Raw genomic sequence first — 15,338 nt, 5'->3', positions numbered from 1 at the left:
ATTTGCCAGAGATGCCACATGGTCATGTTTGTGTGTCTGTTTGCCATTTTGGCGAAGTATCACCACTTGAAGGGAAGCGTTCTTCCTAAGATGAGTGTTTTCTGTTTCTGTTTCTGTAACATATTCAGCCATGGCATGGCGGTTTGGGTTACCAAGCCGAAAGCTGATTATATTCCAATTACGGCGAGAAAAATTGTTCTTTTTGCCAAGGAGTCTTTTCTTTATAAAGAATGACATCATACGTTTTACCTATTTCTAATTAGATTTTGTACGTTAAGTGGAGAATGTGTGAAACAAGTCAGTACCTATTAACGCTTGCATGAGTGTAAAACTGAATAAACTACATACAAGGTGGTATCAAAAAGTTTCGAGAATAATGGTGGTAACTGGTGCAATACTGACCATGTGTGTCACCACGTCTGCGATTTTATCTCGGACAACAAGTTAGAACAAAGAGCAAATGTGAAATTCTGAAAAATGGCAAAGAAAATGGCCAAATCTGCCACAGTCTAACATGACATAACATGACATAACATGACATAACATGACATAAGTTTGACCAAAGTTTGATATCACCTTGTAGTGTATTAGCTGGGAAATGAATTGCAAGTAAAAGCACTGGGTAATAAAATGTGCCAACTTTTCTGTTATAGAGCAAATTTGTCATATTTGGAGTTCTATCATGTTAAAATTGATTCCTCAGATAAAAGAAAAAACTCACCACTTTTTAGAGACCATTCAAGTCGGGAATTACGAGTCTGAGGTCCGATTCGGCTGTCAGAAACATCCGGTTCTCGTTTGCTCATAAATGCTGCATAAGTGCTTGGGTTCGTAAATACTTTTAAGTTCATCACCTGCTCTTAGAGCTTGAACCTTAATGACTGCAATAATTGAATTCCTCCTGTCGGACACAAGTGTGAACATGATCAGAGGTCACATGGGGTCAGTCTGTGTGTGGCAGGAAGGTCAGGCTTTAACCCCGGCAGAGCTTTGGGGTATTTCCGACAGCACTAACTATAGTTCTGATAATAAACGTTGATGTGTTTGTCGCTTTGAATCGCTGTTTGGCAGGATTATTTTAATGATTCCTTCTTGGCTTTCACAAAGTTTATGCGAATGCTTATAGAAAAATTACCACATAATATCAGGATCCACATAATATTGCATCCTATTTGCATTTTATTCCGATATTCCTTACCAGTCGTTATTGTGTTTGACCACTGGGATTCCAAACAATAACATACTGTTTCATTAGACCTGAACTGAAAATCTTGAGAAGCCCTTTTTTTTGCTGAAAATTTCAGTTTCCAGACCTAATTATTCAAATTCAATATTCAAGATATTTGAATATTCATATATTCAAAAATAAGTGTTATTCCAGTGTGTGCAATTTTTTTAGCCAGGATTCTTTTTATTACCGTTAAACTTAATCCATTTTCACATTTCTTAGAGCTTATTTGTGTTTTTTGTGTATTTGTGTTACTAAAGTTTGAAATAAATCGATATCATTCCATTACACTATATGAACAAAAGTTTGGGAACACCTGCCCATAAGATTGGTATGTGCTTTTTAAAAACCCCTATCCACATTCAGTCCACATTTGCTGTTATAATAACCTCCAGTCCTCTTGGAAGATGTTCTACTAGGTGTGTTTGTGGAGATTTGTGGTAAAGTGAGGAGGTCAGGGTGCAGCCAGCGTTCTAGTTCTTCCCAAAGGGGTTCAATAGGGTTGGAGCTTTATAGCAGGAGATCCATATATTCCTGGAAAAGTCAGACGTCCCAATATGTCTATATTTTGTATTTTTTTTAAATATAATAATAGTGTATTGTGATAACCGCAGTATCACCATGTAAACCATGTTATATTTATTTTTTGGAAAAGTTTCACTGGTATACATGAAACATGTCAATAACCCAAGCCATCATTACTACAATTTGGACCATTCAGTCAAAAATCATTCAATGCAAGACCCACAGAATTATAGCAGATGTATCCTTATCCAAAGTGCCTTGGAGTCTCCTTCAATATATACCTTCTAATGCTGGTTGATTAGAACAAGTCAAGTTTATTTCTATAGCGTGTTTCACAACAGACATTGTCTTAAAGCAGCTTTACAGAAATCAATCAGTGGCGACTGTGACAAGGAAAAACTCCCTTAGATGTTATGAGGAAGAAACCTTGAGAGGAACCAGACTCAAAAGAGGAACCCATCCTCATTTGGGTGACATCAAGAGTGTGATTATAGTCTTTAAACAATACAGAACACTGGAGAGTGAGAACTAACATGAGGACTGGAGTGTGTGATTATGAGTAATGTTCTTTCTACAGTCTTAGACAGTCATTTGTGGTTATAAAACTAGGAGCTACTGAACAACTCATAAAATAGCTCAACATTTGCGATCATCACAGATCCAACACCAGCTTCTCCATGCCAGAGCCTTTAAACACTCAAGGAGGTCCAGTGTCCAAACTCCACATGAAGTGGGATCCAGTTGGCGCTGGTACGTCTCTAGATGGTTCGGGATGTTTGCGGGGTCGACATCTACTTCCCTAAAGGTCCACAATCTGCATGAGGTGGGACGTAACTGGGGCTGGCAAAACCTCTGGATGCCTCAGGATGGGTAGAGAAAGAGATAAGAATAGAATCAGTCTAGACGTCTGTTGGGAGAGAAAATAGTCAGAAATCTGACTTACAGAAGTGCTAACTTAAAGTAGGTCTTTATTATCCTTCAGTTTAGCATCAAAACTAAGAACCAAGAGGCCTTACGAGATGGGATGGGATTTCTCTGGGGAAACCACCAGGTTTTTTCACCACCAGGTTCTTATTAATGCCTTTTCATAATCTACCTAAATAGCGTCTTGAGCGTTTTAGCTCCTTTTTGTCTCGAAGTCTAGTCTCGACATGTTTTTACTTGGAAAAAGAAATAGAGAGGCCGTTGGCTCAGAAAAACATTTGTAAGAATAAGCCATGTTCATTCTGTCTGTTTCTCCATCGCTCCTGTTCTTCACAAAGCCCTTCCTTCCTGCCGGGCTAAAATTGGCTCGGATTTCGGGCGACAGCTGCGACTGCGCTTACGTGTTTATTGTGCTGGAGCGATGCTGCTGATAACCTCAAACGGCCAGCTCTGGACATGCACAGGGGAATATGAACATACACACCCAGGTACATTTCGCCTGCATGGATTAAAGCAGATTACTTCCCCTGCGGAGAGTAAAAACAAGCTGCTGGAGCGCTGAAATTGCCATAATCGTTTAGGTTTTTTTTTATGCAAGTCTGAGAGATCTGCGTCCCACCGCCGAGCCGATAATTAGGAACGTCGTAGGAGGACATATTAAGATAGAGGCGAACACTTTATATAATATACGCTGGCACTGATAACAGCTGGAGCGTATGAGATTTACTCGGCGTGATAACCGAGATATCGTCCTCGTTACCGAAAAAAATCATTTAAAAAAAGTAAAGTTTGAGTGCTTTTGCTAATCCCCGTGGCTTCCTTTCCTTCCTCATGACTGCGGTTATCACGCCGAGTAAATCTCATACGCTCCAGCTGTTATCAGTGGCAGCGTATGTTATATAAAGTGTCTGCCTCTGGAATGCAAACCAGACATGATTATTTTGCAGTTCGGCTCTAACCACTTTGATGCTCCGTTTCGCTGCTAAATGGGTCAAAAGGAAACCGCTCCAGCTTATCACATGGAAATGCATGCAAAATTTTTTATCACAGTGCCGATTTTTTGATCTAATGCTTTTTTGAAAAAGTCCAAAGTTTTAGCTCGGTCTTTTCTCTATAAGATGCTCCCTGGATCCTATTTGCACTTCTGACCTTTGCTATTTATATTCAATGAGGAATAATGTCCAAGAAAGTGCACTTCATTTCCACCCCCTCCCTGAAAAGCCCTATTAACTCTCAAGGCATGAAATAACCATGTGTGCCCACATGGTCTCCTGTAATTGGCCTCATTAGCCTGTGGTGTGACTGGCCATGTTCAGATTTGCCGTTTCATGGCTCTGTTACAAGTCGGTCTTGATTCCTTGTGCACACATGCATCCGTGTTTAAATACAAGCCTTGTGACGCATCCACCTGGCTACCCAACCTTATGTGGTTCTTTCCTAAATTTGTACCACAAAGCTGGAGGCTCATGATTGTATATTATGTAATGTAGTTTTGTGGCTTTGTGGTACCAATTTAGGAAAGAACCACATAAGGTTGGGTAGCCAGGTGGATGCGGTTCATTAAAGTCTCCCTTTACGTGTTCTCCCAAACCTGTTCCAGCATGACAATGCCCCTGCACACAGTGCCAGCTCCATTAAGATATGTTTTACATGTAAGATTTTCACAGGCCTGCAGTAGAGCTCTGACCTCAACCCTAATGAACACCATTGGGATGAATTGGAACGCTGACTGCACCCCAGGTTTCTTCACCTCACCTACATGCCTTTGTAGATGAATGAGCACAAATCACACTCCAAAATCTGGAGGAACATCTTCTCAGGAGAGCAGAAAATGATCTACCAATCTTCTGCTTAGGTGTCTGCAAACTTTTGTTTATACAGTGGGTTTTTTTGTCATCTGCACAAAAATTATTAAAAAAAATGTTTTTGTTTTTTTTTACTTTTATAAAGGTGTGTGTGTGTGTAATGAAATTAATGTTATAAAAAATATATATTATTTTACTGATACTTACCTAAATTTTTGTTAGCTTTTTATTTACTTATATTTATTCAAATGTATATACTTAAAAACATCCTGCATGTAGGGTGCAATATAAATATTCAAGTAAAAAACTACTAGTGATTCAGCAGTAACAAAAAACACAGATTATGTGGGTGATGAATTTATATGGTAACTTATGCAGTGTTATTAGATTGAATAAAGCATTTATGAATTAGCATGTGCAGTGAATGTACTTGTTAGTAGCATCCCCAATGGAAGTGTATCAAATCAACATGATCGGCACGAATGAATTGTAGATTCGTGCTACAAGGGTTTAGAACAGGAACCATTTTAACAATTTACAGCATTCAATGTAACTTAAACCGGGTTAAAGCTATGCATAATCTTGTAATCAAAACAATAATAAGGTGATATAACTTTGGGATCTGAAAAGTTCCTACGCTTCCTCAGACCACTGTTCTGTTTTCTAATACAGCACGTTTTATCCCTCAGAATATAATCATTTAAAAGCTGCAAGTGCTTCTACTGTAAAAAAGAAATAAATAAATAAAACAATGCTGTCGATGAATAGCCCTGTAAGCTTACAGCCAGTGTCTTTCATGTGTTTGAAACCTATTTGCCCCTGACATTTACATGTTTATTAACAGAGCTCGTCAAAGCGCCCTTTCCAATTCAAGCGAGGAGGCTATTAGCAGACAGAGCATTGTTCCTCATTTCCAGCACATTACCAGGGGACGTGAGCGCAACAGGCGAATAAAACACCGAGCTGATGCAGGAAAATGACAAGGCCCTCGGATAGTTCAAGGAGATGCAGGATTTAATCAGAAAAAACGTGAGTGATTCGAGGGCCCTGGTGAAATCGGAGCTAACAAGGCATGCCTGTTTAAATGATGCTCTTTAATATGGAAAGCTAAAGATACCAAAAGTCAATAACAAATTCTATGATAATGCATGTTTTCACAAAAATCAGATTTTTCAAATAAATATTTTATTATCTGAACAGTACAAACCCGCTTATTACTTACAAAAATAATGAATAAACAAACCTTTTGCATGAAAATCCATTAAATTCGTAATACTGTTAGGAAACGGTGGATGATGGATGTCGAATATCCATATTTCATCATCATTTATCACAATTTTGATTCATTTATATACTTCCCAGCCCTATGGTCGAATCTTCCAATGAAATGCCATCTTTCAAACGAAACTGTTCAAATTAGAGCTGTGTCCAGAAAATGCACATGGTTACCACGTTGTAGCATGCAAACGACACTGAATTATTCAAGAGCAAGAGTGTTTGCCATGGAACTCACCAACCAACAATTGCCTGCTAATGAATTGTTCAAGGTTTCAAACATGGATTTTCCCACATTTTCATTAGGATCTGTAATGTAGTTCATTGTTTCTTTATGTATTTATTGTTTCCAGAACATTTTATCACTGGTACTATATATATTCATATAGTAATCTTTATAACAGGTCCAGAAAACATTCGATAGGTCTACAGGGTGCTGGATGGATCCAATAGATTTTGTTCCAGTAGATTGCCCATGCAGTTTGGCTCCATTCTGTACATTCTGACATACTATTATTATTCAATCAATCTCTTTGTTGGACCTTTGCGAGGTCTGTCCTGAGTGGAACCCGTCCTGGAAAACCTCTGTATGACCCTGACCACTGCACTGTTACTCAGTTTCAGGGTGTTACCGATTTTCTTATAGCCGAGGACATCTTTGTGGAGCGCCACAATTCTAATCCTCAGAGAGACTTTATTGCCATATTGAACATCCAGTGGTCAGTATGAGAGAATTGTATTCAAAGCACCAAATTTTACCTGCTCTCATACAAGATACAGAAATTTGGTCCTGGTATGGTCCTGTCAAGCAGACCAAAACATGGACTTGATGAACAGGACGTTTCTTTGCATGGTTAAAGATGTGTAGCTGTTATCAGTTGGGTTGTACTCACATTTGTTGGCATATATTTAGACAATAATGGCTGTATGTTTCTATAGTACTATACTATATATATATATATATATATCTAGTGGGTAAAACACTATTACGGCATATTGCATCCCCCCACACTGACACTCTCACCAGTTTCTGTCAATCGATTATGCTTCAGTGAATGTGCCCTTCTGTTTGGGATTAATGTCTAGACGTGTCCTATTGGGCACCAGAGCAGAACAGGGTCTCCCAATTGGCAGAAAGCTACAGTATATACAGGGCTAGCAAATTTGGCCTCTGAAAAGTGAGAGGACTAGACCCTCTCAGAAGGGCGGAACTCCCCTGAGTGAAAGATGAGGTAAGTCGATATTTTTGTGTTTGGATTACATGTGAAATGTCATCAAGGAAGGTAATTGAGGTATAATGGTGCATGATGAGATAAGCTGAAAGGAAATACGCAGACAAAATGTGTTGCTTAGGAATGATATCATCGTCGAGAAGGATGGTATTTTAACTCGCTCGAAGCGCTTGTTAAGTACCAGGATGTGGGATGGGTTACAATGATATGGATTTGCTGGAGCAGAAAATAAACTGACTATTGTTATTTATGTGCTGTGATTTTTCTTTATGTGGTTTTACCTCAGAAACTAATATTTATTTAGTAGCGTTTTTCTTTTTTTTTTATAAGGGTTGATAAAGTTATTACATCAATGAAGGGCTTCGCAGGTTTTCTTGTGAATTATTTATAATGAATTTCTATAATGATTTTTTTTATAATGCATTTATTAGTTCTTCATTAACTAGTTTCTTTTTTAATTCTACTTAGTTCGTTTGTATAAATAGAATTTTATGGGATTCTCCAGAATAACAGGACAAAGAACCCCATTATGTGAAATAAAGAACCTTAAACAGTTCCTCGGTTTGTCTCTCTCGGTGAATGAAGGTTTTATTTAGTACTCTGCAACAGTGTTTAACTATCAGATAGAACATCCAAATATGTGAGTTCTTAGATATTTAACTATCACAGAAAAAAGCATATATATCATATCACATACATATATATCATTGTATAAAAGGATTTGGTGCTCACCAGATAAACATCTTACATCAGTGCATACCATGTTAACTAATTCCTTGTATTCTCTTGCCTCTGCCCTTTGCAGCTTTCTATGAAAGAGGCTGGTGATGGTCTTCACGCTCAGATGAACTCAATGATGGAAGCTCTCCAAGAACTCAAACTTCTTCAAGTCCAAACGGCACTTGAGCAGCTAGAGATCTCGGGAAAAAAGAATGCTGTGGCACCACCACCGGGTAAATCCATTCATTGTAGCTTTGAGCCTCAAGACCAGCCACAGAAGTTATCTGAACTCTCTGGCCAAGTTCAATTCCATCACCTGCATCACAGTAGTGTTGGGACCTCACCCTCCACATCTAGCTTAGAGAGTGAAGGTATGCCTTTGCCTAGAAATATCTCAGGATACACTGCACCACAAGTGGAATATTGTGGTCCAAAATTGTGCCAAACTCCAACGGACCACCAAAGCGTACACCCACAGTCTTCCCGACTAACACCGGTAGACCTGTCTGGGATTCTTTATAGCTTGTCTCGAGAGGGCCCATCATTAGACAGTGACTACACCGAGGACAGCATGGATGATTCCAGTGATTGGACCTCGTCTCTCATGAGTCGCAGCCGCAATCGTCAACCTCTGGTACTTGGAGACAATGTCCTTGCTGATCTGGTCGGCAACTGGCTCGACCTGCCCGAGGTGGACAAAGACTGCGTTGAAGGGGGGACAGATATAAACAGACCAGACTCCCCAGCGGATCCACCTTACCTCAGCCAATCACAAGAACTCTGCAAGAGGTTCTCGCTGACCAGCAATATCTTCAAAAAGTTTCTACGGAGTGTGCGACCTGACCGGGACAAACTGCTGAAAGAAAAACCTGGCTGGATGCCACCAGGACATGACTCTGAAACAGAGCTTTTCAAAAGACCTAAGAAAATCTCCAAGGCCAAGGGTGGAATCTACTTGCAGTTTTGGGCAAGGGGTGGACAGCAAGCAAAGAGTAGACCATGTCCTCAGCCAGCAGTGGAAAAGGACCATCCTTTGCTTGATTACAACACAGTTGTTTGGGTTTAACAAGGATTTTCTAGAGAGTTGATGGAATGGGAATTCAAATGAAAATGGATTTGGTTTGGACTTTGTCGATGACAATCTATTAAAGCCTTCAGTTTGTGAAATAAGATCTGCTTCTGACGGTGTATTTAACAGCACTCAACTCTTGGTGAGAATACAAATACCCAAGACACTTCCACTGATATAATTTTATAGCCTCCACTTTAATGTCATGCACACAAGTCTTCCATGGTGTCTGTTCTGAATTACCACAATCTGCACTGAATTAACCGTGGTCTTCTTTCAGGTCAAACCGAGGTTCCTCTGAACTACTGTAAAACCATTCATGTTTGTCTTTTGAGGTTTCAGTATGTTTGGCACTATGTGTTTGGCAGTATGTCTTCCTCCCAACACTTACAGCCCTGCCTTTAGTATCTTAATGTTTTGGAAAGAAAAAGGTTCTCACAGGAGATATTATATATTTGCTCGTGCAAATGGATAAACTTAATGTGCATTTGATCAATATCGTATAGCTGACATCCCAAAAACAATAGTGTACATAGGGTTGCAAAATTCCAGGAATTTTCAAGACATGGGAAACTTTCCATGGGAATTAACGAAAAAAATATGTGGGTATAAACTGGGAATTTACAAAATTGCAGGTTAGCCTATAACATATATATATGTTTGAATATAATATAGTTTATATAATTTTCCCCAAATTTTAAATTAATTCCTATAAATTCCCATGAATTGCTCTTAAGTTTCCAACTTGGAATATTTCCCAAATTCCCCAGATAAAGTTCCCACAGAATGTTTCTGGAAATTTACCAGACATTTTCCGCCCCTTTGCAACCCTACTTGTACATAATGTCTAATACAAATACAGTAAACCCCCCCGTTTATCGCGGTGACTGCTTTCCAAAACCGGACACCCCCAAAAGGCAATTTTATGTATACGGTACTGTACTGTATTAACATTTTAATTCATTTTGTAATTAATAATTCTGTTTTTATTAATACATTTCATTATTTAAACTCCATAAAAACAATTCCCTATAAGTTTTTGGTCTATCGTGCTGGACACGAGAGACCGGGAAAATCAGCTAAACAAATTAGTGGCGAATGCGATTCCGTGATAAACCGGGGCGCCAGATTCCAACCGCGGTAAAGCCGAGGATAACTGTATGGTCAGGAATTTTCCCAGTTTTGACATTAGTTTGAAACTCAAAGGGAGGAAACCAAAACTGGAGTTGGGATTGTATAAAAAAACTACAGCAGATTTTTAAAATGAGGTCGCAGAAGAATTGATTATGAGGCAACATTTGTGAGATAGATTGCTGTGTATGAGGAAATCAAACTTCATTAAATTTAATGGACAGATTTTTTTATTTTAATAATCAGGACCTCAGTGCATACCAACATTCCTGTTGGTGAAAAAGTTTCACATTTTTTTCACATCCAGTGATTTTACTTTCTATAGGAAATTCAATTCTCTATAGCCCATATGTACTACACCTATACCGTAAAACCTGATCTAACCGACCAGGTCACTGCCTGCAATCAGATTATGAATCATATACCAATACATGTTATACTCTTATATAATCAGGGGATACATGAGGCCACGTTTTTCAATCGGTGGCTTGTCATGGAAAAACATACGCTGACTAAAGTAATTCCACTGATTAGAAAAGCTGTAAGGTATTTTGTTTCCCAAATATAGAATACATTTCAGCATCGCTCAGCATTCACAATTCATGACACAACCGTAAAGTCGCGAGAAGGATTAAAAATGCTGATGCACAAAAAGCCATTCTGTGCTCTGAGGCCGGAAATGAGTCGTCGACATTTTCTACCGTAGTCGCAAAGTACATTTGCACCTGACTCAGATTTCCACTGTGCAAAAAGGGAATGGAGTAAAACGAATAAAATGGTCTTTAATTTGTATTTTCTTTTTGTATGTATGTATTTTTGCTTTTATTTTTTTATTATTATCGTTATAGAAATCAGTGTCATGTGTAAATATATTTTGAGACCTGCTTGCCTGGTGTCACAATTTCAATAAAAAGTTATATTTCTACTGTATATTGTCAGTGATGGTTTTACTACACGTCTGCAATTCAATTTCAAACATATAAAGCTGACGCAGCACACAGCCAAACGATGCAACATTCTTCCAGAACCCTGGTGCTACATAGACAACATAAAGCTACATCACAGAAAACACAGGGCTAAGCAATAGTAAGTGTCCTCGCCACATAAAGTGCATCGTGTGCAACCTGGTGCGAACAGTGCAAGACAACACAAGACGGAGTAGGACGAATACACAAAACACAAAATAGCGCCACCAGTAAACCGACTGTATATTACACAGTGCGGTGTGAACAAGAGAACTGAGTACAGAAGTGAACATGTAATTAAACAAAATGGTTTGTGCAAAAACAGCATGTAAACAGTTTTTAATATTGAAGTGATATATTATGGGTGGTGCTGAAAGATCTGAAATGCTCATGATTTGGAGGTTTGTTTTGTACCATATTTTGTACTATCTGGACTGTTTAACTGTGGCTCCATTGACATTTGGTGGAGGTCGAGAACTTTTTTTTTTTATTGCTTTGGGTTTTGAACAGGGTTGTGATAAAAGGGTGTCTGCAAGATTGTAAGGGAAAGTTTAGAGGACTGTGGTGAGACCTGAGATGTTGTATGGTTTAGAGACAGTGGCATTGAGTAAAAGACAGAAAGTGGAGCTGGAGGTAGCAGAGCTAAAGATATTGAGATTTTTTTTTGGAAGTGACGACGATGGACAGGATTAGAAGTGAGTTTATTAGAGGGACAGGGCATGTAGGACGTTTTGGAGACAAGGTGAGGAAGGTGAGATTGAGATGGTTTGGACAGGTGCAGAGGAGGGACATGGGGTATATCAGTGGGAGAATGCTGAGGATGGAGCCACCAGGAAGGAGGAAAAGAGGAAGGCCAAGGAGGAGGTTTATGGATGTGGTGAGGGAAGACATGCAGGTAGTTGGGTTGAAAGAGGCAGATGTAGAGGACAGGGGGGTATGGAGACGGATGATCCGCTGTGGCGCCCCCTAATGGGAGCAACCGAAAGAAGCAGACGTCATAATTTTATGTCTGTTTGGTGTATAGTGTAGGGAACGAGAATGAGGACATGGGATTAAAGTTTCTGATCTGGTATGAAGATTATTTTATTGAACACAGAACACCTAAATACACAATACACACACAAAGTGACTGTTGCTGTTGTCTGTTTAAGGTCAGGGCTGACAGAGTTTCCTGTGTTACTGGTATGAATTTGAGAGACAGGAGGAAAACCCAGAACCCAGAGGAAGCCCCATGAGGGAAATGCATGATGTTCAAAACTCCAGACAGTAACCTGAGCTCAGGATATAATTTTTTTTTTTGCAAGTATGCTAATAATTTAGTCGATCTCTTATAGCTGACATCCCAAAAACAACAGTGTACATGATCTTCAATACAAATAAAGTAAAGAAATGTTCATGTTTGATGTCAGCTGAGGTGAATTTGAAACTCAATGAGGAAATTGTATCAAAAAGCTACAGCAATTTCTTTTTTTCCTACCAGATGGTGAAAAAGTTCCTCAGTTCATTTTTGCGTTAATTGAAATATATACATAAATAATCGCTTTGCATGAATTGGCATGACCATTATTTACCACTGTCGTAAGAGCTTCCTAATTCTTATCAACACAAACAATGATTTTTAACCCACAATCTGTCCATTCAGGGACAGCCAGGTGCAGGGTTGGATGGAAAAACCGAGCAGTTCTTCCCAAGCGAAGAACTTGCAGCTGTCATCTTTCTCACAGGCTCCTTCTCTTCTCTTCTGTATTCCCCTCGGAATGGGGAGAGAAAGAGTGAGAGAGACGTGAGCACTCACTAACTGGATGACTGCTTTCCTCTGTGCTTCCCTGCTCCATCCCCCACCTCTTCCTGCCCCCTCTGCCTGGGCAGCTGCCCCTCTTTAGCTGCCCCCAAAAGTAGGGCACAAAGCGTTGGCTGCATCTCGTTGCACAATCACGCTCTGTAAACTGAACAGCACACAATCATGTTTCTTTGCTAGATTTAGTCGACGACAAGAATTCGATGGGATTGATTCTGAGATTGATGAGGGAGCGAACGTGTTTGGAAGGAGCTGGAACATGTGCGAGACGTGGATCGAATTCCTGATCCAGCAAATTCATTCTTCCCGTTCAGCTGTCCAGAGCTTTACAGCGGGCCCCCGGAATGTGCTCACATTTCACTTTTTATATTTATCACCACAGACAGACATGGAGAGAGAAAGAGTGTGTGTGTGTGTGTGAGAGAGAGAGAGAGAGAGAGAGAGAGAGAGAGAGAGAGAGAGAGAGAGAGAGAGAGAGAGAGAGAGAGAGAGAGAGAGAGAGTAAATCAGACTTTCTGCTGAGTTGCATTTCCCACACACATTCTTAACATTCACTTCCAATATCCAGAATTATTGGCACCCTTTTAAAAATGTACATTATCCTTCATTCTCTCCTGAGTCAGATATACAGAATGGTCAAAAATGACCCCAAATTATTTTTATATATTAATCTCATATCTGTTCTTGTGATTGAACACCGGTTTTGTGAAACTGGTGGACAGTAACGAAGTAAATGTAATCTTGATACTTGAGTATCTTTTTCTTGTGTCTGTACTTTACTAAAGTATTTCCATTTGGGGAGACTTTTACTTTAACTTCACTACATTCCAAAGTCAAATATCTCACTTTTTTCTCAACTACATTTTGTGAAATCCTTTTTATTTATGACTGGATAAAAATGTAACTGGTCAAACATGCAGCAATCGACCAATCAGGGCCGAGCGAGCAATCTGTTTTAAACTTCTGCGCTTGGTGTATCTATTTATCACCAACATACATTTCAGCATCAGTTCAACAGCAAGCAGAACATTTACAGAGGAATAAATGATGGAAGAAACTCCTGACTCTAACTTGCCACAACATCCGTGGACACATTTGCACAATTAAGCAAAATAAAGCAGAGGGGTTTTTTTGTGAAACTTGTCGCCTGCTTTCCATTCTTTCCTCCCTGAGCCACAGAGTTTTCTAAAATCCTAACATGGTACGTTCTCACAAATAAATCCAGCTGATTTAATAGTGACAGCAGGACACGATCTGAAGAACGATGAGCTTATCATAACCATTTTCCAGCAACATTTAACAACATGTTATTGAGAAATCCAGCACAAATGTAGTGGAAATGCTTGATGCAAACAGTAGACTCAAAGTCCCAGGCTAAGTATTGCTAAGAAATGGCTTTGCTGATTCAAAGTTCTTGATCTACAATGGCACTGATGGTGGTATTAGCAGGAAAGTTAAATCTTTTGGAAGCAGGTCTGGAAGCAGAGTGTACAGTTTAGGAGCTATGAAAGCTGGACAGACTTCTCAAGACTAAAGCGCTGCTGCATTTAAGTAAAGATGAAGGTAATCTGTATAATTATCTTATGCAATGTAGAAAACTGCGAAAATGATAGACATTGATAGCTGCTCATGAAGCTGTTTTTGAACCTGGGCAGAGGATAAAACATTATACAGAGAGAGAGAGAGAAAGAGAGAGAGAGAGAGAGAGAGAGAGAGAGAGAGAGAGAGAGAGAGAGAGAGAGAGAGAGAGAACTATACAGTAGGTCAGAGAAATAAAAAATGATTGGAAAAAGAATTACTGAGAATTACACTCCAAAATCTTGAAGCAGAGCTTATTATAACATACATTACATATATGCCATTGAATTTTTTTTTTTTTATAGAAATAAACAAAGATTTCATTAAAGAACTCTTCCAATAATCTGTTTAGTCAAGTACTGCAACGAGTGCGTGTCTTTTTTTGTCCTCCTACTTTTCACCTCAACAATTAGACACTTCAAAAAGATCAGAATGTTAAAATAGATCTAAACAGGGCATCTGTGGAGCTTCAAACCCTTTTCTGATCTTCTCTTCGTTCCACTTCTCCCACTCCCACAGTGCAGTGTGATTCCCCGGCTCAAATCCAAATGAGATGCAAATGAGCAGCTATAAGCTGTGAAGCGAGGGTAGACAGCGAGACAACGGTCCCGCCTGCTTTCTCTTCCTGTCTGCGGCTCCATTCTCCTCCTCCTGGAGCTCAGACTGCTAATTATTGCTGCTCTTTTGATACAGAGTCACTCTTTTCATCTCATAGAAGATATTCCTCTCTTTCTTCTTCCTCTTTTGGTTTCACGCTGCAGCAGTAACTTACGGGTGTGTGGAGTGTTTAAAAAAGTGTATAAAAATGCATACACTCCATTCTGAGCTACTGTAAATACGTAAAGCCACTTGAAAATGGCCGACTTTATTTTTATAGACCGGGCTTTGGGTTGTGATTGTGACCACGGCAGACAGGAACATGGCGAGAGATTTGCTCGGTCCCTGAATGTAGCATTCAGAAAATATAAATTACCACCAATTACCACCAGGTTACTGGTAGTCCATAAGTTACAATAGTTCGACTTCAATCTTACGATGAGAATAGCGATACTAAACATTTGTAAAAAATAGAATTTTTTCATCCATCC

At 39.3% G+C, this 15,338-nt stretch overlaps 1 protein-coding gene across 5 annotated transcripts in view; it reads left to right on the top strand.

The window, feature by feature from the left end:
- The window catches only part of LOC310722723 (PAK4-inhibitor INKA2-like), a 12,054-nt gene extending 1,217 nt beyond the window's left edge, over nt 1–10,837 (top strand). For 2 of the 5 annotated variants that reach the window (XM_083535390.1, XM_083535392.1), the window contains exons 2-3: nt 5,327–5,511; nt 7,795–10,837. In XM_083535390.1, coding sequence (XP_083391516.1) covers nt 5,488–5,511; nt 7,795–8,775 — 1,005 coding nt within the window. In that variant the 5' untranslated portion in view covers nt 5,327–5,487 and the 3' untranslated portion in view covers nt 8,776–10,837. Of the gene's footprint in view, nt 828–5,326; nt 5,512–6,733; nt 6,990–7,794 lie in introns of those variants that run through there. The other 3 variants (XM_083535391.1, XM_083535393.1, XM_083535389.1) reach the window with 3 other exon arrangements.
- Nucleotides 10,838–15,338: the final 4,501 nt, after the last annotated feature.

This window comes from Silurus aristotelis (assembly GCF_946808225.1).
Source record: "Silurus aristotelis genome assembly, chromosome: 29".
Lineage (NCBI taxonomy): Eukaryota > Metazoa > Chordata > Actinopteri > Siluriformes > Siluridae > Silurus > Silurus aristotelis.
Note: the sequence above shows the minus strand (reverse complement) of the source record. Positions and strands in the feature narration are given on the sequence as shown.